Consider the following 24856-nt stretch of genomic DNA (forward strand, 5'->3'; position numbering starts at 1 on the left):
GTATAGAGTGTATTTCTTTCAAGTTAAGACTAGTTTAAAGTTATCTTCATTGAAAAGTACAGTGCTTTTCCTTCAAAAATAAGGACATTTCAATGTGACCCCAAACTTTTGAACGGTAGTGTATACATTTTTCATTCTATTTTTAGTTACTTTGAATTTACAACCCCCTGGCGCTGTTTTGTACTGTTTTTGTACTTACTTTGATTATCATTTCTCAAGTGTTTGTAAATGTTGAAATTTATAAATAAAGGTGTATATTTAAAAAAATAAAACTTTGGCGCATCAAAAAAACAAACAAAATACACCTTATTTTGATTATTATTATTTCTCAATTGTTTGTAAATGATGCAATTTATAAATAATTGGCAATTATTGTACCGTTTTAGATTGCAACGTTGTTCACTTAAAGGGGCCCTATTATGCTAAAATAACGTTTCTTACTTGTTGGTACTTGTTTGGGATACCCACAAGTCCCGAAAATGTGATATCAAACCATGGAGCCATGGCGGAAATATTTTTCCAACAATCTTATCTTCTTCCAAAATTGCCCCCAAACAAGCTGTTTGGTATTTAAGACTTTAGTGACATATTTTGCGTTAGTTACGTCAGCTGCTATCTCCGGTTTACCTGAAAAGCTTTGCGCGAGTCTGCCATTTTTATTCAGTTGTAGTCAATAAGTTCCTTCTTTTTCTCTATCTTCTTGCACAAGCACATGCAGGTTAAAATAATTTGCTGTCGCCCCTTTCTAATACAAAATAGCGTATAGTTCAAACGTAGGTCTACCAGTAGACTCGATATGGAAACCCTAAAAACTACAACATGGCTGACGGGGTGGAGATGCAGTTGAAGGGGCTTGCCTGCAGGAGGACTTCAGCACATAAATAAGACAAAACGGCACATTATGAAGAGATAGGTCCGTAAAACTAAATCTATGCAACATTTTGACTAAAGAACCACTATCACTTGTTATGTAGCTCACGAGGAAGTATTTTAAATGCAGGAAAAAAATCATATGACCCCGGTAAGGACTCCGCCGAGCTCTAAGCAGCACCGACACTCAACAACAACACATCATTTGCAGACTATAATTACTGGTTTGCAAAAAATATTTTTAACCTAAATAGGTGAAATTAGATAATCTCCCACGGCACACCAGACTGTGTCTCACGGCACACTAGTGTGCCGCGGCACAGTGGTTGAAAAACACTGAACTAGATCCACTCGACATCGCCCCGGTCCCCAGTCCCCTCTGAGGTTTCTCATTGTGCCCATTGGGTTGAGTTTTTTCTTGCCCCGATGTGGGATCTGAGCCGAGGATGTCGTTGTGGCTTGTGCAGCCCTTTGAGACATGTGTGATTAAGGGCTATATAAGTAAACTTTGATTGATTGATTGACTTTGAATTACATTAATAACATCCTGTAATTAGATTTTGATATTACTATGTATTACATCCTCTGATAGATTACAATTTTACACCAATGAGAGCATTTTAAAACTCTGCCACACTCACAAATATTATCACATCATTTATTCAGAAATTATAAATCACGACAAATGAAGATAGACTACTATGAACAGCAACATGTAAGTGTAAAAAAAAAAACATTACTATTATTTGTATGTTTTCAGATTGTGCTTGTTGTATTTTTAAACAACCAAAACAATCTGAAGTTGTCTTTATTTTAAAGTTATCATGACATAATTTTACCAGTCCCGCCCACTTGGGAATAGATTTTCCTCTATGTGGCCCCTGAGCTAAAATGAGTTTGACACCCCTGATCTAGGCCATCAAGAGGGTCCACCTGAATCCGATCCAGGCCGGACGTACTTTTATGGGCCGGAGCGGTTCTGTCTCACGGCATGTTGACAGCATCCAGCGGTCGATTCATGAGAAGAGTCACTTCTAGCTCTTCCCTCTCGCTAAAGAACTGGGCCTTGCCCTCCTGGTGGAGGACGGGGTGTGGGAGATGGAGACCCAGTTTACTGCAAAGGTAAGACAATAATTGCAGGTTAGAGACCAGGGCCGTACTTATCAAGCTTCTTAGAGTGCCATTTTACACTTAAGTCCTGAGAATTTGCGAAATGTAGTCCTACTCTCAAACTTAAGAATAAAAGCTTTTTATCAACGTTCTTAAGTCTAAGAATCACTCCTACTCTCCACGATATTTAAGAGACCTTCAGAGGAGTCTTAAGTGGTTAGGAGTTGCCAGCAGGGGATGGCACTGAGGCGAGAGAGACGTGCGCGAACGTTCAGGGAACGGAACAATGTTTTGTTTTTTTTGATGACGAGCAGCTGATCAAACGGTATCGTTTAGACAGAGCGGATATTATTTTTGTCACAGATTTAATACTTTTCGATTCCTTGTTGATTTCTGCATGTGTCTGCAGTGGGCTAGTATATATAGAGCCACCCACACCAGTTTCAAATTAGTTGCCTAATTAATGAATTGGAAAGAAAATGTTATGACAGTAGCGTATGTGTGTGGCCGTGAGGTGAGTGACGTCAGTGAGTGTGTGGGCGAGAGAAGAGAGGGAGCGGTAGCGTGAGTGCCGGCGGGGACTAGTTTGTTTTGTATTATTTTGTAGTTTATTGTCAAAATATACACTCCCATTGTCCACTTAAATATTTCCAAGATATTTCTTTATTCTTAGACAACGGATTCCCTTCCGTGATTGGTCATTTCTATGGACACAGAAATGACGTCACCTAAAATTCCGTTTACGGCACATAGTAATGTCGTAATTCAGCTCTGAGTGTGACACTTAAGATTCAGTCCTACACTTCGCTGAAAGTGTGAGTAAGAGGCTTGATAACTAACTTTTAAGTGCAGCTTTCAGCGAAGAATTGATTTACTCTTAAGTCAACTCTTAGCAGACTTCTTAGGAGTAATTCTAAGAAGCTTGATAAGTACGGCCCCAGGCGTCATGCATCTTTAAAGAAGAGTGTAGTGAAAGGATGTAGATGGAAACGTCTCGTATGTAAAGGAAAACTAAAAGAGCATTTCTTACTACTTAGGTGTCCGCAGGTCAAGAAACTTTTCTTTCACGTCCAGGGTAACGTCTGACGCTTTGCTGTCTGGGAGTTTGATTTTCACCTGAAAGGGGAAATATTTATTGTCACCTTTATACAGCATATTTGACTGTTGTGTAAAAGTAAGGGTTCATCTTTTTCACTTCCGATACAATAGAATAGAATAGAATAGAATAGAACAGAATGGACTTTATTGTCATTATATTTGCATATAACGAGATTAAGGACTCCAATTTAAGGTGCGGTAGTGGGAACAAATATGGGATAAAAATACATTACACAATAGGTAATTAAAAAAAAAAAAAAAAGAATTGAAATAAACAGACTACTATCCAATAAAAATAATAAGCAATCCTGTACAATATGCAAAACACTATACAAAATACAAAATACTGTACAATATACAGAGCAAGACATAGGCCGTATGGTGAACCCGTTTTTCGTTTAATCTCGTTCCCATGTCTGGGCACTAAGTCATTTTTGGTTCTTAAAAAATATATTTTAGTTTTCAATGAGAAAAAAAAAAGTTCTCCACTTGACATCAAGGCAAATTTTTTTAAATTAGTGTTTAAAGTCGGGACTATTTCTTGCTTGGCGTAACAATATTTTCATCCCAAGAGGTGACGTTTTTGTCACATGCTTCACATTCGACCAATCAGGTAGCCGCGCAGATCCAAGATGGCAATGTCAACAACGTCTAGCGATGAAGAGGAAAATATCGATATTTGATTGGGTATTGGCCGATACCAATATTGATCCGATACGGTACGAGCAGAAATCATTCATACTTTTACTATTTTGGTGTGTGGGATGTTAGAAAAGACTTGATCAAGTGAAGTAGTAGGTATGAAAAAACACAAACCTATTTATCATTAACCATCTGGAATGGACTCATGCTGTCTTTAAATTAAAGTGGGGTGTTCATTGTTTTTGTGACACCTATGGGCCACAATAATTCATTAAGTTAAGCTCACGACAAAGTAACTTAAATGATTTGTTATTGGATACTTTCTAATAATGGAGACTTTGTACAGTCGTGGTCAAAAGACTAGGATCGTCTAAAGTTCGCTGCTGATCACATGGACAAATATAAGACCTTCTGGAAGAAAGTTTTGTAGTCAGATGAAACAAAAATTGAGCTGTTTGGCCACAATACCCAGCAATATGTTTGGAGGAGAAAAGGCGAGGCCTTTAATCCCAGGAACACCCTTCCTACCCTCCAGCATGGTGGTGGTAGTATTATGCTCTGGGCCTGTTTTGCTGCCAATGGAACTGATGCTTTACAGAGAGTAAATGGGACAATGAAAAAGGAGAATTACCTCCAAATTATTCTGTTAGAATAATTGTATCTAAGTTATCACAAAACTTTGTGTTGAAATGAGTTCCCGGCGAGATGACAAAAGCTGTCTTTGAACCTACCAAGAGGAAGGCTTGTAAAACTCCACTGTGTAGGATGGGAAAGCAACATGAAAGTGTTCTGTTTCTTTGATGTATCGTAATCAACAGAACGATATTGTCTTGACCCAATAACTACAAAAGCGAAGAGGAAGCAGGACCAGACTCCCCTCCAGGCGCCGCTTCTTTGAACTGTTTTACAACCTTTTCTGTGAACTGTTTACAACCTTTTTCTTTTGAACTGTTCTGTAATCAAAGGCGATGGCTGTTTACGACCCATGTCCCTTGGAAACAGCTGTTGCAATGTAATCAGGGAAAGTCCAGGTAAAAGAGGTGGCGTACAATCTTTCGCCAGAGCGTGTTGATACACTGTGCAAGGGTACAGTGTCCAGGCATCTCTCCTCAATTTGAGCCAAATTTAATTCTGTCTCTGTTTAATTCTTTGCTTCTTGTCTTGTTTAATAGATTTCATCAGTGTTTGAACCTGACATCTTCAGGACAACCTAAAATCATCAACCCGGTAGGTTGGGTCTTGGGCGCAGTTGGGTGTTCCAACAGGACAATGACCCCAAACACACGTCAAAGGTGGTAAAGGAATGGCTAAATCAGGCTAGAATTAAGGTTTTGCAATGGCCTTCCCAAAGTCCTGACTTAAACGTGTGGACAATGCTGAAGAAACAAGTCCATGTCAGAAAACCAACAAATTTAGCTGAACTGCACCAATTTTGTCAAGAGGAGTGGTCAAAAATTCAACCAGAAGCTTGTGGATGGCTACCAAAAGTGCCTTATTGCAGTGAAACTTGCCAAGGGACATGTAACCAAATATTAACATTGCTGTATGTATACTTTTGACCCAGCACATTTGCTCACATTTTCAGTAGACCCATAATAAATTCATAAAAGAACCAAACTTCATGAATGTTTTTTTTGTGACCAACAAGTATGTGCTCCAATCACTATCACAAAAAAAATAAGAGTTGTAGAAATTATTGGAAACTCAAGACAGCCATGACATTATGTGTATGTAAACTTTTGACCACGACTGTAAGTAATATGCCACCATAATTATTTGATACTTGTTTGTATTGACTATTGTACTGTTTTAGATTGCAACGTTGTTCACTTAAAGGGGCCCTATTATGCTAAAATAACATTTCCTACTTGTTGGTACTTGTTTGGGATACCCACAAGTCCCGAAAATGTGAAATCAAACCATGGAGGCATGGCGGAAATATTTTTCCAACAATCTTATCTTCTTCCAAACAAACTGTTTGGAATTTAAGACTTTAGTGACATATTTTGCATGAGTTTCATCAGCTGCTATCTCCAGATATGGTAAAGGTTTACCTGAAAAGCTTTGCGCGAGTCTGCCATTTTCATTCAGTTGTAGTCAGTAAGTTCCTTCTTTTTCTCTATCTTCTTGCACATGCACTTGCATGTTAAAATCGTTTGCTGTCGCCCCTTTCTAATACAAAATAGCGTACAGTTCAAACGTATATCTGCCAGTAGACTCGATATGGAAACCCTAAAAACTACAACATGGCTGACGGGGTGGAGATGCAGTTGAAGGGGCTTGCCTGCAGGAGGACTTCGGCACATAAATAAGACAAAACGGCACATTATGAAGAGATAGTCAGAAATCGGCCTGAAGATGGGTCCGTAAAACTAAATCCATGCAACATTTTGACTAAAGAACCACTATCACATGTTATGTTACTCACGAGGAAGTATTTTAAATGCGGAAAAAAAATCATAACATGATAAGGACACTAATTACGTGTGTCTAATTACCCTAGTGTGCCGTGGTAGGTTATGCAGTTTCACCTATTTGGGTTAAAAAATATTTTTTGCAAACCAGTAATTATAATCTGCAAATAATGTGCCGTTGTTGGGTGTCTGTGCTGTCTAGAGCTCGGCAGAGTAACCATGTTATACCATACCATATCAGTAGGTGGAAGCCGGTAGCTAATTGCTCTGTAGATGTCGGGAACGACGACGATAGTTTGTCGTGATCACAATATGCAGACGACAGCGGGAGACAGCGTGCAGGTAAAAAAATAAACAAATGGTGAGTGCACCTAAGAAAAGGCATTAAAGCTTAGGGATGGCTATGTAGAACGAAACTAAAACGGAACTGGCTACAAAGTAAACAAAAACAGAATGCTGGACGACAGCAAAAACTTACAGCGTGTGGAGCAGAGACGGCGTCCACAAAGTACATCCGTACATGACATGACAACGATGTCCACACAAAAAAAGATAGGAACAACTTAAATATTTGTGATTGCTAAAACAAAGCAGGTGCGGGGAATAGCGCTCAAAGGAAGACATGAAACTGCACCAAAAAAGGAGCGCAAGACAAGAACTGAAACACTACACACGGGAAAACACCAAAAAACTCAAAATAAGTCACGGCGTGATGTGACAGGTCGTGACAGTACACCTACTTTGAGACAAGAGCTATAGTGATGCATGGTTGCTTATGGTTTAAATTCATATCCAACAATTACGACAACAACTTTTTATTGTCTACTGAGTTTCATTTTTTTTAATAATTCCTGCTGGTGGTGTGCCTCCGGATTTTTTCAATGAAAAAAATGCACCTCGGCTCATAAAAAGGTTGAAAAACACTGGTCTAGCTTGTGTGTTATTGTGTGCTTAGCTGTTGTGTAGCTACTAGATCCTAGTAGGCTGCAGTAGTAAACACAGTGGAGGATTGCTTGTATCGAAGATGTCAGATACAAGCTGATATAATAACACTTTTGTTTTTTTGCTGATGTCAGACTGACATCCAATATTAATATCTTGGATGAGGACAACCCTCGAGTTAAGTGACCAAACGGCCTAATTTTGTCCTAGAGATGAATAGGTAAAAATAAATATTATTTATGCACCTTTATACTGATCCTCAATAAAAAAAAACTGAGCATTGCAAAATGTCATTGTTCTGCAAAAACATAACTTACCAGCATGGCTTCACAGCACATGGAGGACGGGTCCTTTCTGTTGAGGCCCAAAAATACATCTTCTGTCCCCACACTCTGCTTGAGCATGACTTCATATCTGCAAACACCCATAAAACATTTGTTTAGGTCTGTGCAGGACACAAAAGGAGGTCATATTTTAGTTTCTGCTCCTGTGAAGACCGACTCGGGCTGTGGTCGCGGGTCTGTGATGTCGTCATACTGAGGGCCCTCGGCCACCTCGTCCACGCTCCATACGTCTTTGCTGTTCTCTTTCACGTAGACAGGCGGCACTGAAATGCAAAAGTAAGCTCTCACCAGGTAGGCGTTGATTTTGTTTTATATAGAAGTAGAATCGTCTCACATCAACTTATATATATCAATATGATATTAATATATATGCATACATTGATGAATATACAAATTAGAGATGTCCGATAATATCGGCCTGCCGATATTATCGGCCGATATATGCGTTAAAATGTAATATCGGAAATTATCGGTATCGGTTTTTTTATTATCGGTATCGTTTTTTTTTGTTGTTGTTTTTTTTGGTTTTTTTTTAATTAAATCAACATAAAAAACACAAGATACACTTACAATTAGTGCACCAACCCAAAAAAACTCCCTCTCCCATTTACACTCATTCACACAAAAGGGTTGTTTCTTTCTGTTATTAATATTCTGGTTCCTACATTATATATCAATACATATCAATACAGTCTGCAAGGGATACAGTCCGTAAGCACACATGATTGTGCGTGCTGCTGGTCCACTAATAGTACTAACCTTTAACAGTTAATTTTACTCATTTTCATTCATTACTAGTTTCTGTTTTTATATTGTTGTACTTTCTTTTTTATTCAAGAAAATGTTTTTAATTTATTTATCTTATTTTACTAATTTTTAAAAAAAGTACCTTATCTTCACCATACCTGGTTGTCCAAATTAGGCATAATAATGTGTTCATTCCACGACTGCATACATCGGTTGATATCGGTATCGGTTGATATCGGTATCGGTAATTAAAGAGTTGGACAATTATCGGAATATCGGATATCGGCAAAAAGCCATTATCGGACATCCCTAATACAAATACAAATATGATATACAAATAAATCAAGAATTTGTATAAATAAACGTGTATTTGTAAATATATTTTGAATATAAATTTGAATACAAATATGCTTGATTTTGTATTTGTATTTACAGATGCACAAATACTGTAAATGTGTAATTACAAACTCCCCTGAACAACAAGCAGAGGGCACTGCAGCCAGAGCGGTCTGGGTCACAGACATGGTCAGACACTGGCGAGCCAATCAGAGGCACACTAGGGAGGGTCATATAGTGCAGTGGTTCTCAACCTTTTTTCAGTGATGTACCCCCTGTGAAATGTTTTTTAATTCAAGTACCCCCTAATCAGAGCACAGCATTTTTGGTTGAAAAAAAGAGATAAAGAAGTCAAATACAGCACTATGTCATCAGTTTCTGATTTATTAAATTGTATAACAGTGCAAAATATTGCTCATTTGTAGTGGTCTTTCTTGAACTTATTGGAAAAAAAGATAGGTTTTTATTTATATTTATAAAGGATTTTTGAATTTTTGCTATTTTTAGAATATTTAAAAAAAATCTCACGTACCCCTTGGCATACCTTCAAGTACCCCCAGGGGTACGCGTACCCCCATTTGAGAACCACTGATATAGTGGATTAAAGGGATGGGTAAGTAATGACTAGTATTGATAACTGTTGCAGGTGTGTTGTAGTAGTGCCATGGTTGTATATACTAGACAGTTTAGTCAATCACTCTGCTTTTACAGGTGTTGATGTGACGACGACGTCTGGCAACGTTAGCCAGCTAGCAGCTAACGAAGTAGAGCTAAGGCCAAGGCTATTAAAGCCTACTTCACTAGTAGTAGTACTGAAATGCTGTATCTGTACATTACTGGAAGATCCTTTTTTTTCTCTTACTTCCACTTTTACTTCGTTAGATATTTTGGATGTTGCCAGACGTCGTTGTCACATCAACACCTGTAAAAGTTGAGTGACTGACTAAACTATCTAGTAGATACAACCATGGCACCACTACAACACACCTAAAACAGTTATCAATACTAGTTATTTCTTACCCATCCATTTAATCCACTATATGACCCTCCCTAGTGTGCCTCTGATTGGCTCGCCAGTGTCTAACCATGTCTGTGACCCAGACCGCTCTGGCTGCAGTGCCCTCTGCTGGTTGTTCAGGGGAACGTGTAATTCCACATTTATTTGCGCATCTGGTTTGTGGTAGGAATGTCTCATCGACACAAAAGCAAAAAAGCGATCCACATATGCAAATTTAATAGAAATAGAAATACAAAATCAAGCATATTTATATTCAAATCTCAAAAATACATTTACAAATACACGTTTATTTATACAAATTCTTGATTTATTTTTTTATGTCACATTTTTATATTTATACATTTTATTTGTATATATTTTCAAATCTCAAAAATATATTTACAAATACGCCTTTATTTATTCAAATGATTTATTTATTTGTATATCACATTTGTATTTGTATATTTATTAATATATGCATATTGATACATATAAGTTGATGTGAGACAATTCTACTTCCACAGTTTTATGACTTGTTACCTTCTTTGTCCTTTTTTTTGGGAGGGCCGATGTTTCCCGGACTCATCTTTGCATACGGCAACACGTTCTGCAGACATTTGGAGGTTTGGTCAGAAAAATGACAGCAATGGCAAATAAAAGAATGCAGAACTGTACTTTATAATCATCCTCATCGTCATCCTCTTTTTGCTGGTTGGAGAGCAAGGCAGACAACGCCTGGAGGTTCTGGGCGGATGAAACTCCAAGATATTCCATTTTCACAAATATGTTTTTTTTTCTACTAAAATAAAACGTGCAAAGTTTTTGTGGTGTTTTTCAGTCCATCGCTGTTGCCATTGGCGCTTTGTGTTGTCTGTAGACGCTGCGGTTGCCGTGGTGACCCATGACGTCACAGGGGGGAGAAAAAATATTTGCACGTAATTAAAAAAAAGTTTTGTTATACAAGTCGTCACTTTTTTAAGAGGAAGTACGACGAGTGACAATTAAAGCAAAACACTTAATTCGGTGAATTCGTTTTTCGGCAAAAATAATCCCAATAAATCACACGCATAAGCTAAGGTTAATATTACAAGGGGCGTTTTTATGAGTGGTCAAACAATATAAAACATACTGGTCCAATTTATATGAATTATGGTGATATAAATGTGTGTAACGGCGGTTTAATACAACCTGGCTGAGGATTAATGTCCCTCCTGACACGCCGTAGCCACGCATGGTTGCCTGGGATCATGTTGAAGGTGACAGGTAGAGTCTTCATGGCCGGAGCCTTCACCTTGTGGCCGGCCACCGTCTTGGCCGCGGCCGGTGACGGGAAGAAACAAGCAGCGTCGAGGAACCGGGACGACCTCTCTGTGTACGCCGCCTCAGGCCAGCAGAACGCCGTGTCCGAGGAGCCTGAAGGGGGTCATTTGGAGAGAAGTATCGCCACCCTCCGAAAGCTGGCGGAACCGTACTCGGCTTGGTGTCGGATTACTTACGATCACCTGGAGCCTAAAGTCCAAAGCGTGGTTCGGTGCGGGTCGTGACACTCTCACGTTCCTCAAAGGACCCCGCCGGGGGACTTCTACGCGCGGGCTGGAATAATCGGCTTCACCGGCGTGTTGGGGCTGCTTCTCGAAGACGTTCCCGGGTGAAGAGGCTCATCTACCCGGCGAGTCTGATGGCAGTCAGCGCCTCCCTCTACTACCCGGAGCGGGCCGCGGCCATCGCAAAGTCCGCGGGGACACCCTGTATGATGGTGCCGTGTACAGCTACGCTGCCCTGGACAAGATGCTCCATCCCCCGAGCAAAAAAAGCGAGGGAGGTAGCGACTCAGGGGGGAGACGCTGAAGGTGTTGGACGGAATGACACAAGCCATTTTTCTCAATCATAAGTGTTACCAAACGTTTGTACACTGATGACAACTCAGGCTGGACATGGCGTGCCACCATGCTTCTTACTTGAACATATATTTATGCAAATAAGTAAATAAAAATGTCCCCCCCCCTGTTTACATTCTGGAGTGTTCAAATATGACTGCCACTGTTTACAACATGGCAGTAACCTGTTACAATCACAAGCAGATTCAAAATGATCCATATACAGCACAATAAAATGAACCCGACTCGCCAGATCCTTGTAGTTCGCTGAGCTCCACAAGGATCTGGCTGGAGGGGATTGCAAACTCCTTCAAGATAGCAAAAAATAATGAACCAATCAGGATCGCCGGGCGGGATTTCATAGATGTGACGTAACGCTGAAGCGACTGTTTGATCCAAACAATGCAAATAGGAGTCGTGTGCTGACATTGATCCTGCTATTGCAACTGTTTTGCGACATCGATCGTCTACTGACATTGCTGCGTTGTTTCAGTAAAAGATCTCTAACTTTTCGCTCTGTCGTTATCCAATTATGTCGGCTGTTCTGTTTGGATTTCCCAGCGTCGCTCTCATCAGCGTCACGTGTGAGTGGTTGAAGTAGCACGTCATTCAAGATAGCGGACAAGTGGTTTATTCCAATCACATACAATTATTATAATTTTTTTTTACAAGGCCCCGCCTTCTGAAATAAATCTCCTATTGAGAAGTCCCAGATCCCTGTGTGGAGCTCAGCGAACTACAAGGATCTGACAAGAGTCATGTTCCAATAAAATAGGATTACTCCCCATACTCTCATTCAACAAAGAATTTAACAGAAAATAAACGACATTTGAATGGTAATGAGCAAGAGAATATTGTTTATTCATCTCAGAAAAAAAAAAAAAAAAGGAATAAAAATTAAATAACGGCGCCTCAGAGCAGCACCAGCTTCTCGTTGAGAGCGATCTGTGCCTGGGTGAGGTTGGACAAGTAGGTCACCATCAGAAGGTCCTGCGAGACAACAGTGACATGATGTTATGTGAAGCTCTTAAAGTGGTGACATCAAGTGATTTTTACAGGACAATAAATTGCCAGAAATAGCCAATTTGCTCAATTTACCTTTAACTCTGTTATTATTAATAATTAATTATATTTACACTTAATTGAACGGTTTAAAAGAGGAGAAAACACGAAAAAAATGACAATTAAATTTTGAAACATAGTTTATCTTCAATTTCGACTCTATAAAATTCAAGATTCAACCGAAAAAAAGAAGAGAAAAACTAGCTAATTCGAATCTTTTTGAAAAAATTAAAAAAATAATTTATGGAACATCATTAATAATTAGTGAAATAATTGTCCATTTAAAAAAAATACAAACTTGTAGGACACATACATTGATGTTGGAGTTGATCATGTTCTCAAAGTCCTCTGCGGAAATGGTGGGCACCTTGTTGACCAGGTCCATCAGGAAACGGCCCACGCTGTTATCTGCTGCCACCTTGCCTGACTGAACAGATTGAGCAGCGTCCAGTTTAACAGAATTGTCTGATATGGATTTATTTGGAAAGAACTTACGTTTTAAGTGTTAGGGTTGCATTATATACCGTATTTTTCGGACTACAAATCGCAGTTTATTTCATAGATTGCCCGGGGGTGCGACTTGTACTCAGGAGCGACTTATGTGTGAAATTCTTAACACATTACCGTAAAATATCAAATAACGTTATTTAGCTCATTCAGGTAAGAGACTAGACGTATAAGATTTCATGGGATATAGCGATTAGGAGTGACAGATTGTTTGGTAAACGTATAGCATGTTCTATATGTTATAGTTATTTGAATGACTCTTACCATAATATGTTACGTTAACATACCAGGCACATTCTCAGTTGGTTATTTATGCGTCATATAACGTACACTTATTCAGCCTGTTGTTCACTATTCTTTATTTATTTTAAATTGCCTTTCAAATGTCTATTCTTGGTGTTGGGTCTTATCAAATAAATTTCCCCCAAAAATGTGCGACTTATGTTTTTTTCCTTCTTTATTATGCATTTTCGGCCAGTGCGACTTATACTCCGAAAAATAGGGTATATTATAAAACTTTGGCCGACGATACAGCTTCTAATCTCGTTTGTATCGCGGTTATGCATGTTGATAAAACAGTTTAGCTGTGTCGTGCAAATTTGACACCAACAAGGGTGTCCTCGACGCAATGAAACATTCTCACTAGCGAGAGAGTGACTAACTAATCCTTACCTTCATGGCGACAAACAAAACAAAGTTTCTTGCAAGTATCCCTAGGAAGAAATGCTACACTACACACCGTAGGACGTAAGGTGTGTAGTCTATAGCCTGGGAAGATACAATAAGCCACGCTAACGGCTTAGCTGGAGCTCTTCAATACAAACGGGGTGGACTGATCGATACTAACATCAACAGTAACGATGCCAAGTGTAGTAATAACAATAATAATGCATTTTCATTACAAACGCACTTTACATTTGCATACAAATTTCCAAAGCATTTTTTATTGTAAATTGTGAGGTGTGTGTGTTAAAATCATGGTTGTTTTTACAAATGATGACAGATGTGAACAAAAGCATGTATTGTCTTTGTGTGATGATGTAAATGAGGTGTGGTTGTATTGTATATTAAGTATGTGCCCATGAAAGGGCATTTTATGACTTTTCTTAATTTAAAAGACATGCTATAGTATGTTTTTAATGTCATAATTGTATTGCATTATATATATATTGCAATATATTGTATTGTATCCTTTAATTTAGGTAGCCAGGGACTGCAGATGGAAATTAGCTATTTAGCTATAATCTGGTGCAGAACATATCTGTCTTTGAACTTAATGTTTCTGTGCATTGTCCCTTCGAATAAAGACTAAACTATAAATGCTACAGCAGGGTTAAAACAGACAGAAACAAAATAAAAGCTTTACAACACAAGTGTAAAATGCATGAAAGACGGACGGTGCAAACCAAAAGTAGGCCTTCCTAAACAAAAATGTCTTAAGGTGCTGTTTGAAGCACTCCACAGTGGCGCCCGCAATTCCTCTGGCAAACAATGGATCATTAATAGTATCAGCTTGTCAGAATTTTCATTACATGATGCCTTTATCTCTAGTTTTACATTTTTATAGAGAGAAGTATGTTTTAAGGTATGTACTAATGTGTGTACACGTACATGCTGTATCAGGACACATCCATTGAAAGTTTGAGCAGAAATATGTCGTATAGGATTTAACTATACACCATTAAACATGAACAAAATGCTATGTCACTGAATGGTTATTTTAAGTAATTACTTTGTAGAATGAAAAAAAACAAGTAATGTAAAAAAAAAACATGGTGTGTACTTTTTCATATCAATATAAAACACAAAGTAGTTTGGCTAATAAAGATAAAGTCAAATAAACAAGCTTTGTTTTTCAACAACAACCACATACTTTAGCAACAAAAATAAGGAGGAGTGATACCTCCTACATCTAACACACAATCTTTGTGCCACACCGACAACTCAGCCAGCGATCAATTCGATGAAATGACAAAACATTTGAGCTAGTAATGATGTTATTGGAACACTAACTAAGTTAGCAGTTAAATTAAAGAACAAGTGAGCATCCAAGTAAACAAACTACAGACTTTATAAACAAGTTGTGGCAACGTTCCCGACACATCGCCTGCTGCATGCTAACTCGCAGTCCCAGCAGCTGACGGAAGGATGCCAGCTGCACGTTCAAAATGAAACTGCAACATGAAATATTGTTCTCCTGTAGCAGCACTGGGCTCCTAATCGCACACCGAGATTCCAGGGAAGTAGAAGTGATTGAAATGAAGTAAAACGAAGCGATCGGCTCCGTTAGCTCGGAGGGAACAATTTCAAAGCAAAATATGTAGTCGCCATGTTTCCTGAGCCGAACGGCTCTAGTGCGCATGCGCAGATGCTGCAGCGCTTCAGTATTCAGGAAGTACGCATTTGCCTAAAATGCATTAATAAATGACGGTGTTTTGGTAATTAACAATTTTACAGCTGTCTATCATTATACCGTTGATCGTTACATCCCTAGTCCATTAACAAGCACAAAGTCAAGGACAGTCACGGCATGTTGTTGCTGTAAATGCTGGTCAATTTTTTAGGCCATTACAGCAAGTCACAAGGGCGGTCGCGGCAAATGCCACGGTTAAAATCCAGCCCTGCTGTTGTCAAAGAAGTGCTTGCTGAAAAGTTTGAGCTTATCTACTCACCAGCACGTCCTCAATGTAACCCAGCATGGTGGCCAGCATGTCTTGGATGCGGGAGGCAGAGCAAGCCACCTGAGAAAGGTCGGACGTCAGGCCCTTGGTGCGAGTGACCGCCAAGCGTGTTCTCTGCAGAAGGTCCACTATCAAAAATAGACAACGTGCCCTGTGATTTTTAAAAAATCAAAACCAATAAAGACGTCCATGTATTGAGGATTAACACAGTAACATTTACGTCTTACGTTAATTTACACGTCAACATGTAAGCTTAATTGCCTGAATACCTCCTATCCTCTCCGTGTCATAGTAAACGTGTTTGATGGTGAGCGGGGTGAACATCACGCCGACAGTCTTCCCAGGCACGCCCATCTGTGCGCTGTGAGACAAGGTGTAAGCATCAGCATGATTTTTTTTTAGTCTCGAAGAGTGCATGGAGTGACAGACCTGACGTAGGCGCGGATGTTCATCTTGCCACTCTGCAGGGCCGTGTCGGCAGTCAGGTGGATGGGGTTAGTGGCCTCGCGGCTGTAATACTCATGGATAAGCACAGAGTGCTCTGTGATGTCAAAGCCTGTGGCGTACCTGTCGTGCAAGACAATTTATTTTAGGTAAACGTGAGAACATTCAGGGTTTCCCCTTAATGTAATTGTACAACTTAGCCGCAAAAAATCAACCATAAAAAGCCACAATTTAAAAATGAGGCTTTTAATGTGAAAACAAATTGAAGTAATGTATCTTAGTCTCCAGAAGAAGTCGCACAAAGTCCGAAGCCCTTTTTAACTTTTATTGCCAATCTTATGCTAACAGACGGCCCAATTCCAGCAAGTGTTCCCTCTCGCGTACACACATCTGTCTCTGTTCACACACAACTAGGGCTGCAACTAGGGTTGGGTATCGAGTATCGATTGGAACCGGGACTAATTTTCCGATTCTCCCGGAATCGTTCAAAAGTTTAAATTTCGATTCCTATTTTCGATACCAGTCCGCCGACCGGAAAAAAATATGTCCGCCGAACTGGAAGAAGAAGCCGCTGAATACCAACGAAAAAGCGCCCACCGCCGGAAGTGTTAGCATAGCCGAGCGAGTCAGTCAAGCTCAAGCATGGATAGCGGGCGTCGGCGGTCGAAAGTGTGGCTTTACTTTACAAAAAAAAATGAAATAACCGCGAAATAACAGAGTTCCATGTCCATCAAGAAACGAGTGGAGAGAGAGCTGCAGATGTACCAGGACGTTCCACCGATACTTATGTCTGACGACCCTGCTGCATGGTGGTGGTCCGGTGGAACCAACAAAAGACTTATCCTTTGCTGTCATATCTCGCTTTCTCCTATTTATGCGTTCAAGCTTCTTCCACACCCAGCGAACGTGTATTTTCCACAGCAGGAGACACTATCTGTCCAGAACGCTCACGCATCCTGCCTGAGAAGGCGGATATGGTCATTTTCCTAAACAAAAACTGTCTCTGATTTTATACTGTACCTGCTGCTAATCTGGACTGGGTTTTGCAAGTTGTTTCTTATTGTTTATTTGCTTTTCTGCACCAGGTTAGCCCATCAGTGGGAGCACGGTAACATGTTTAAGTACCTGCAGCATCATACACTTGTGTGTGTAAATTTGTTTTCATGAGGTTTCCTGCAGCATCATACACTTGTGTGTGTAAATGTGTTTTCATGAGGTTTCCTGCAGCATCATACACTTATGTGTAAATGTGTTTTCATGAGGTTTCCTGCAGCATCATACACTTATGTGTAAATGTGTTTTCATGAGGTTTCCTGCAGCATCATACACTTATGTGTAAATGTGTTTTCATGAGGTTTCCTGCAGCATCATACACTTATGTGTAAATGTGTTTTCATGAGGTTTCCTGCAGCATCATACACTTATGTGTAAATGTGTTTTCATGAGGTTTCCTGCAGCATCATACACTTATGTGTAAATGTGTTTTCATGACGTTTTCAAAAATAAAGCTCTCTTGAGGAAAGTGTACCCCTGGGAAAATGTATTCATAATTTATCCTATTTATATTCAAGTTCATAGATTTGATATTTATATTCTAGTTGAAAACCGCCCTGTGAGGAATTTATAGTAAAGTTCATAAAAAGTTAATAGAATTAAAATTGATGGAGAATGTCAGACTATTCATTCAGAAAGACTGTAGGTTAGCTAGCTCATTTAAAATATCCTAAACTTTTTTTTGACCCTGCCTCTTAAAAGAACCGGAATCGGGAATAGTCAGGAATCGAATCGAAACAAAGAATCGGAATCGGAATAGTTCGAATTCAAACGATACCCAACCCTAGCTGCAACTAATGATTATTTTGATTGTCGATTAGTCAACGGTTATCTTAACGATCAGTCGACTAATCGGATAGTAAAGCATACACATTTAATGGTTCTAATTTTTCCATCGACTTCTAAATGCAGCTTAAATTATTTAGGCATGCGCTTACAAACAACAAAATGACTAATTCATTCATCAATATTTATTTATACTGTAACTGTGCTGCTGATTCAGCTGTTAAAAATTAAAATGTTGTCCATTTAATAGAAAGGAAAGGCAAAGTGGTAAAAAAAAAAAAAAATCTATTAACCTTGTTATGTATTTAAAAAACAGTTAAAATAGCAGCTACGAAAACAAACAAAACAAAATCTAACTTCCTCAAAAAAAAAAGCATATTGGGATGTTTAAAATGCTGCACACTGGTATATTGACCATTGATCAACTCTTGGCAGTGTTAGCACTTTAATAGACTCAATGTGTAGAATTGTATATTGGATTAATTTTAAAAATATTGGCTATTCAATAGATTATATGTTTAATCTTATGATACATCTGCATTGGTGCCTGCCTGCCGGCGTGTGTGCACCTTTTTTTTTTTTTTTTACGGCTTTGCAAATTGACACTGCTTTAAAATGTGCTTGAATTGATGTAGACAAAATTTAGCTAGCTGACTTTGGCTAAAATGATAGTTGGGAAGTTATTTTTCACACAACTTCGTCTCACTCTTGTTAGCTAGCTAGCAAGGTAGGAGCTAACAGTAGTCTTACCGAGGCTGTGTCCACATCCTCCCTCCAAACATCATGTCTCCGCTTTAAATGGTCGCGTACCACAAATGTACTGCTATAAAAACTAGGTCCGCTTTGCAAAATGAGCAAGGTATTCATGTTTTTAACAAGACTAAAAGGAAATATCCTCACACTTGACATTTTATCACGGACAATGTTTTTGCGAGTGACCCACTTCCGGCCGGAAAAACACGAGTGATGACGTTGTGACTATTGTCGACGAAATTTTTTATTGTCGACTAACGTTACAGCCCTACTGACACAACATTTCCTCATTCTTTGCCAATCCTCTTTCACTTCAGGCATAGTGTGTTCACGATCATGGGAAAATTAACATAACACACAAACAATTTACAGCAGCAGGTCGTTATAGTATCAATGTATATATCAAAATTTAATTATTTTGTTCAGCCCTACAAACACAGACATAGCAATTTATCGATGCTGACAAAGTTATTAAGTTTATGTCCATTAATTGTTCAATTAATTTACTTGTTGACTAGGCCCAGGCCTATACATTGTGTGAAATGTTTTAATGCCTCTGGACATCTTATTTAATGCTATTAATACCAATTAAGGCTTGTTTTTTGCAAAATCAATTAAATGACTTTTAATGTTTTTTAATGACATGCAAAAACCCTAGCTATAATATAAAATATATATATATATATATGTCAATACGAATTAATAATACAGATTAAGTTTTAAATGTATGTGTTAGTTAAATTATTTTGATAATTTTTGGTACTTTTCTAAATAAAGGGGACCACAAGAAATTGCGTTATTGGCTTTGTTTTAACAAAAAATCTTACGGTACATTAAACATGTTTCTTATTGCAAGTTTGTCCTTAAATAAAATACTGAACATTCAAGACAACTTGTGTTTTAGTAGTAAGCAAGCAAACAAAGGCTCCTAATTTAGCTGCTGACATATGCAGTAACATATTGTGTCATTTCCATTCTATTATTTTGTCAAAATGATTAAGGACAAGTGGTAGAAAATGAATTATTAATCTACTTGTTCATTATCTGTTAATATCTGCTTACTTTCTCTTTTAACATGTTCTATCTACACTTCTGTTCAAATGTAATAATCACGTATTCTTCTGTTTGATACTTTACATTAGTTTTGGATGATACCACAAATTTGGGTATCAATCCAATACCAAGTCGTTACAGGATCATACATTGGTCATATTTAAAGTCCTCATGTGTCCAGGGACATATTTCCTGAGTTTGTAAACATAATATAAATTAAAAAACAATGAAAGAAGATGTTGTGATGTCAAAAAATATTGACGTAATCATAGTGGTATCGACTAGATACGCTACTGTACTTGGTATCATTACAGTGGATGTTGGGTGTAGATCCACCAATGGAGTTTGTTTACACGGACCGGTACTTTTCAGAGGCGGTATAGTACCGAATATGATTCAATAGTATTGCGGGTACTATATTAATACCGGTATACTGTACAACCCTAGTATGTATACATTTAAGCCTTTAAAAAATGCAGGTATATGCATCATAGAAGATTACTTAATGACGTTGTGATGACCACACCTCCACTACCATAGGTATCTCTGCAATCTGGGGGAAACCCTGACATTCAATCTTTATATGATTTTAAAACAGACGCACCAGCCGATGATGACCTCAGTGGGAGAGACCCTCTTGTGGAGCTCATACATGTTCTTGGCAAACTCCATGTCCACAGCAACCTTTTGACAAAGAGAATCAGTCAGAAAAAAATATAGATTGTTCAATTTTGCTAACATTCAAAGATTAGCATCAATACGGATGGCCCATCGAATCCTAAATAACAATGCATCAGCGCCACTTAAGCACTTTGTCAGCTGACATCTGCTGTGACAACTAGAAACACACAAGCCTCCACCAGGGGGCAGTTTAACGTACCCAGATGTAAAAACATATTTTGCACAATCAGCCTTTTCATATAAAGCAATAAAGGAATGGAACTACGTCACAACAAACTTGAAAAGTCTAACAGATTACTCTTCATTCACAATTGAAGTTAAAAAGTGGCTTTGGAGCAATCAAAGCTGCTCACACGGTCACTGAGGTGGGCACAATGTTTGACATGTCAACTTAATGTGTATTATATTTAGGCATGAGAACATTTTGTTGTAAACTGTGAGGTGTGTGTGTTAAAATCATGGTTGTTTTTACAAATGACAGATGTGAACAAAAGCATGTATTGTCTGTGTTATGATGTAAATTAGTTTTTTTTTTGATTGATCAGAAGTTTATTGACATCTTAAAGAATTGAATCCATGTAATGCTTGAAAAAGCCAATGGATGGCACAAAAAGCCAAAAGGCTTGTTTCCATTGTGGTCCATTAAATATTCATCATATTTGATACATTCAATAATAAAATATATATAACCTGTAACATGTATAGAAAAAACTATGTTAAAAAAACGGATAAATTATGTGCATATACACAGTATACATGTCAGGTAGGGGGTGTAACGGTACGTCTATTTGTATTGAACCGTTTCGGTACGGGGGTTCCGGTTCGGTTCGGAGGTGTACCAAACGAGTTTCCACACGGACATATTAAGTAGCGTAACGCACGTTGTGTAATCAATGCACACCGAGGCACAACACGCGGCATGCTAGCAGCTAACAGGCTACGATAGACTGACCATACGTTCTCTTTTCACTGGACATGTCCTCTTTTGCGGAGCTGTCAGGGCGGAGTTTCATAAATGCCTCAAACGTCCGGCATTTTGAGTTAGGGTTGCGTGTATTTTCAATGTACGTTCAGGGTTAAGAAGGGGTTGAAAACAAACAAATTGTGCGCGCAGCAGCATTCGAGAGGGAGGGGCAGAGACAGAGAGAACGAGAGAGTTATGATAAACGCGCATGCGTTGCCAGGCTCTACTTTTTATCCATAGATTTATCAGATTAAATTTTTTATTATCTATAACAGGGGTGTCAAAAGTGTGCCCCGGAGGCCATTGCGGCCCACAGCTAATGTTTTAAAGGCCCACGGCACATTCTAAAAATACTATTAAAATAAACAAAAACATAACAAAAGTGAAATAAAAAGCTTAAAGTTTAAATGTAATTTAGAAAAAGTTGCAATGTTGACTAATAAAACAAAGCTGTTTTTGTTTCTTTCAAACTGTCATTGATCAAAACATAATATTGAATCAAAATAAATGTTATTGTGAATTATTGACCTATCCAAGGTTCCGATTACTTCACATCAAATATTCCACTAAGAAAAATATTTTTGGTGGAAGATTTTGCAAATTTGGTAAATAAATAACCCAAAAATGTATATTTGGTTGGTTCTTACTGTACCGAAAATGAACCAAACCGTGACCTCTGACCGAGGTACGTACCCAACCGAAATTTTTGTGTACCGTTACACCCCTAATGTCAGGTGATTTGAAAAACAATATATACAAAAAATGGGGGGTCGGGGGTATATACACTATGTACATGACTATGCACATGTTGACTCCAAGAGTGTGCAAAATTTATGGGCAATTTATGACTTTTCGTAATTTGATTACATGCTATAGTATAATTTTATTGCATGATTTTTGTATCTCTTTAATTTAAGTAGCCAGGGACTGCAGATGGAAGTGAGCTATTTAGCTATAATCTGGTGCAGAACATATCTGTCTTTGAGCTTAAAGGCCTACTGAAATGATTTTTTTTTATTTAAACGGGGATAGCAGATCCATTCTATGTGTCATACTTGATCATTTCGCGATATTGCCATATTTTTGCTGAAAGGATTTAGTAGAGAACATTGACGATAAAGTTCGCAACTTTTGGTCGCTGATAAAAAAAAGCCTTGCCTGTACCGGAAGTAGCGTGACGTCACAGGTTGAAAGGCTCCTCACATTTCCCATTGTTTACACCAGCAGCGAGAGCGATTCGGACAGAGAAAGCGACGATTACCCCATTAATTTGAGCGAGGATGAAAGATTCGTGGATGAGGAACGTGAGAGTGAAGGACTAGAGTGCAGTGCAGGACGTATCTTTTTTCCCTCTGACCGTAACTTAGGTAAAAGGGCTCATTGGATACCACACTTTGTCCTTTTTCTATTGTGGATCACGGATTTGTATTTTAAACCACCTCGGATACTATATCCTCTTGAAAATGAGAGTCGAGAACGCGAAATGGACATTCACAGTGACTTTTATCTCCACGACAATACATCGGCGAAGCTCTTTAGCTACGGAGCTAACGTGATAGCATCGGGCTTAACTGCAGATAGAAACAAAAGAAATAAACCCCTGACTGGAAGGATAGACAGAAAATCAACAATACTATTAAACCATGGACCTGTAACTACACGGTTAATGCTTTCCAGCCTGGCGAAGCTTAACAAATCTGTTGCTAATGACGCCATTGAAGCTAACTTAGATACGGGACCTCACAGAGCTATGCTAAAAACATTAGCTATCCACCTACGCCAGCCAGCCCTCATCTGCTCATCAACACCCGTGCTCACCTGCGTTCCAGCGATCGACGAAGGACTTCACCCGATCATCGATGCGGTCGGCGGCTAGCGTCGGATAGCGCGTCTGCTATCCAAGTCAAAGTCCTCCTGGTTGTGTTGCTGCAGGCCAGCCGCTAATACACCGATCCCACCTACAGCTTTCTTCTTTGCAGTCTTCATTGTTCATTAAACAAATTGCAAAAGATTCACCAACACAGATGTCCAGAATACTGTGGAATTTTGCGATGAAAACAGAGCTTTTGTATCGGATACAATGGTGTCTGAATACTTCCGTTTCAACGATTGACGTCTCGCGCATACGTCATCATATATAGACGTTTTCAACCGGAAGTTTAGCGGGAAATTTAAAATTGCACTTTATAAGTTAACCCGGCCGTATTGGCATGTGTTTCAATGTTAAGATTTCATCATTGATATATAAACTATCAGACTGCGTGGTCGGTAGTAGTGGCTTTCAGTAGGCCTTTAATGTCTCTGTGCATTGTCCCTTTAAATAAAGACTAAACTAATATTGAACAGCACAGTCTATATACCATAAGTACACCAGTAGCTCTACTAAGTACTGTCTATATACCATAAGTACACCAGTAGCTCTACTAAGTACTGACACCATCAGATGTATTGTTATTTCCTGTATTACCTATGACAACACGAGATCTACAGTACAGTCAGAACACAGACAATGTTTACAGCCACAAACAACGTACCTCGTCTTCAGACTCATTGTGAGGAACAGAAAAGCAGTTGGTCACTTCTATGGAGTGTTTGTCGATGGTACCTAAAGGGGCCAGAAAGACGTTAAGTACCAGCAGGTAGCCATTGTTAGCCAGTGTACGCTAGCAGTACTAGAAGTATGTTCTGATGACACCAAACATCAACATGGCCCTAACACACGGCCTTACCTCACTGCCGGTAAGCTACCATCAATGTTGATCGTCCAAAAGACCAGACAACTCATTGTTATGTATATATATAACAATAAATACCAGTAACTGATACACTGTGTGATTGAGTGACTATGCTAAGCTAACTACCGGCTAGCGGGTGCAACATGCGTTAGCAGACAGGCTACAACAGCGGTTAGCTCGCGGCGCGCTAAATGAGGATTTGAAATACAAAAATGACTCCACACACCCAATAAAGTCCCAATAACGCGGCTCGCCCCCTCATTTCGTCGCTCGTACGAGTCGCAAATGGAGGCGAGGACGACAGGATGGATCTTCACAACCGGCCCGTACACCGACATGTTGGAAAAGGGGGTAGAGACGAGACGATCCAGATATCAACAGGGACAATACCAACAGTAACATCAGTATTGAATCGATACCACCCTGACCAGAGCAATGTTTTTCAGCACTCTTTTAATATGATATTTTTTTCATGATTTAGTTGATATTGGTACATTGTGTTTTTTCTATATATTTTTTGCTATATAGTATGATGTCAGTTGAAGGAAAACAGAAACAATTATTCACAAATATTGAAAATGGTCAACTAAAAGGTATATGTATCAGTATCGTTGTCGGCTGTAATGGCCATATATTATATGGCAGTATCGCCCACCCCAGAGTTGATACATCCAAATATCAATCGTATGAATACCAACAGATATCTATTGAATCAATACCCAAGGTAGAATCAGTGTTGAATCAATGATGATGATTTTTG

The 24856-nt window shown here is 38.8% G+C and overlaps 3 protein-coding genes across 4 annotated transcripts; 1 reads left to right on the plus strand and 2 right to left on the minus strand.

The window, feature by feature from the left end:
• Nucleotides 1-1526: 1526 nt before the first annotated feature.
• On the minus strand, nucleotides 1527-11253 carry dnaaf6 (dynein axonemal assembly factor 6). 2 transcript variants are annotated; one of them, XM_062023170.1, is made up of 7 exons: nucleotides 10997-11253; nucleotides 10176-10913; nucleotides 10041-10107; nucleotides 7578-7683; nucleotides 7394-7490; nucleotides 3011-3096; nucleotides 1527-1984 (listed from the first exon to the last, which is right to left on the minus strand). In XM_062023170.1, the coding sequence occupies exons 2-7, from the start codon at nucleotides 10272-10274 to the stop codon at nucleotides 1855-1857; spliced, it is 585 nt and encodes a 194-aa protein (XP_061879154.1). In that variant the 5' UTR covers nucleotides 10275-10913; nucleotides 10997-11253; the 3' UTR covers nucleotides 1527-1854. The 2 variants fall into 2 exon arrangements, with proteins under 2 accessions (XP_061879154.1, XP_061879155.1); XM_062023171.1 differs by having other exon boundaries at nucleotides 10176-10380; nucleotides 10689-11253.
• LOC133631115 (MICOS complex subunit MIC26-like) lies at nucleotides 10618-11625 on the plus strand. The gene is given in 3 exon segments (XM_062023168.1): nucleotides 10618-11132; nucleotides 11135-11233; nucleotides 11236-11625. Coding segments are annotated over 3 exon segments (642 nt in total). The 5' UTR covers nucleotides 10618-10702; the 3' UTR covers nucleotides 11349-11625.
• A 586-nt stretch (nucleotides 11626-12211) lies between these two features.
• On the minus strand, nucleotides 12212-24483 carry eif3f (eukaryotic translation initiation factor 3, subunit F). The gene is made up of 8 exons (XM_062023173.1): nucleotides 24323-24483; nucleotides 23896-23966; nucleotides 20321-20400; nucleotides 16057-16194; nucleotides 15897-15988; nucleotides 15619-15755; nucleotides 12753-12866; nucleotides 12212-12367 (listed from the first exon to the last, which is right to left on the minus strand). The coding sequence occupies exons 1-8, from the start codon at nucleotides 24432-24434 to the stop codon at nucleotides 12290-12292; spliced, it is 822 nt and encodes a 273-aa protein (XP_061879157.1). The 5' UTR covers nucleotides 24435-24483; the 3' UTR covers nucleotides 12212-12289.
• Between the last annotated feature and the right edge of the window lie 373 nt (nucleotides 24484-24856).

Source organism: Entelurus aequoreus, linkage group LG16, assembly GCF_033978785.1.
Source record: "Entelurus aequoreus isolate RoL-2023_Sb linkage group LG16, RoL_Eaeq_v1.1, whole genome shotgun sequence".
In the NCBI taxonomy this organism is placed as follows: domain Eukaryota; kingdom Metazoa; phylum Chordata; class Actinopteri; order Syngnathiformes; family Syngnathidae; genus Entelurus; species Entelurus aequoreus.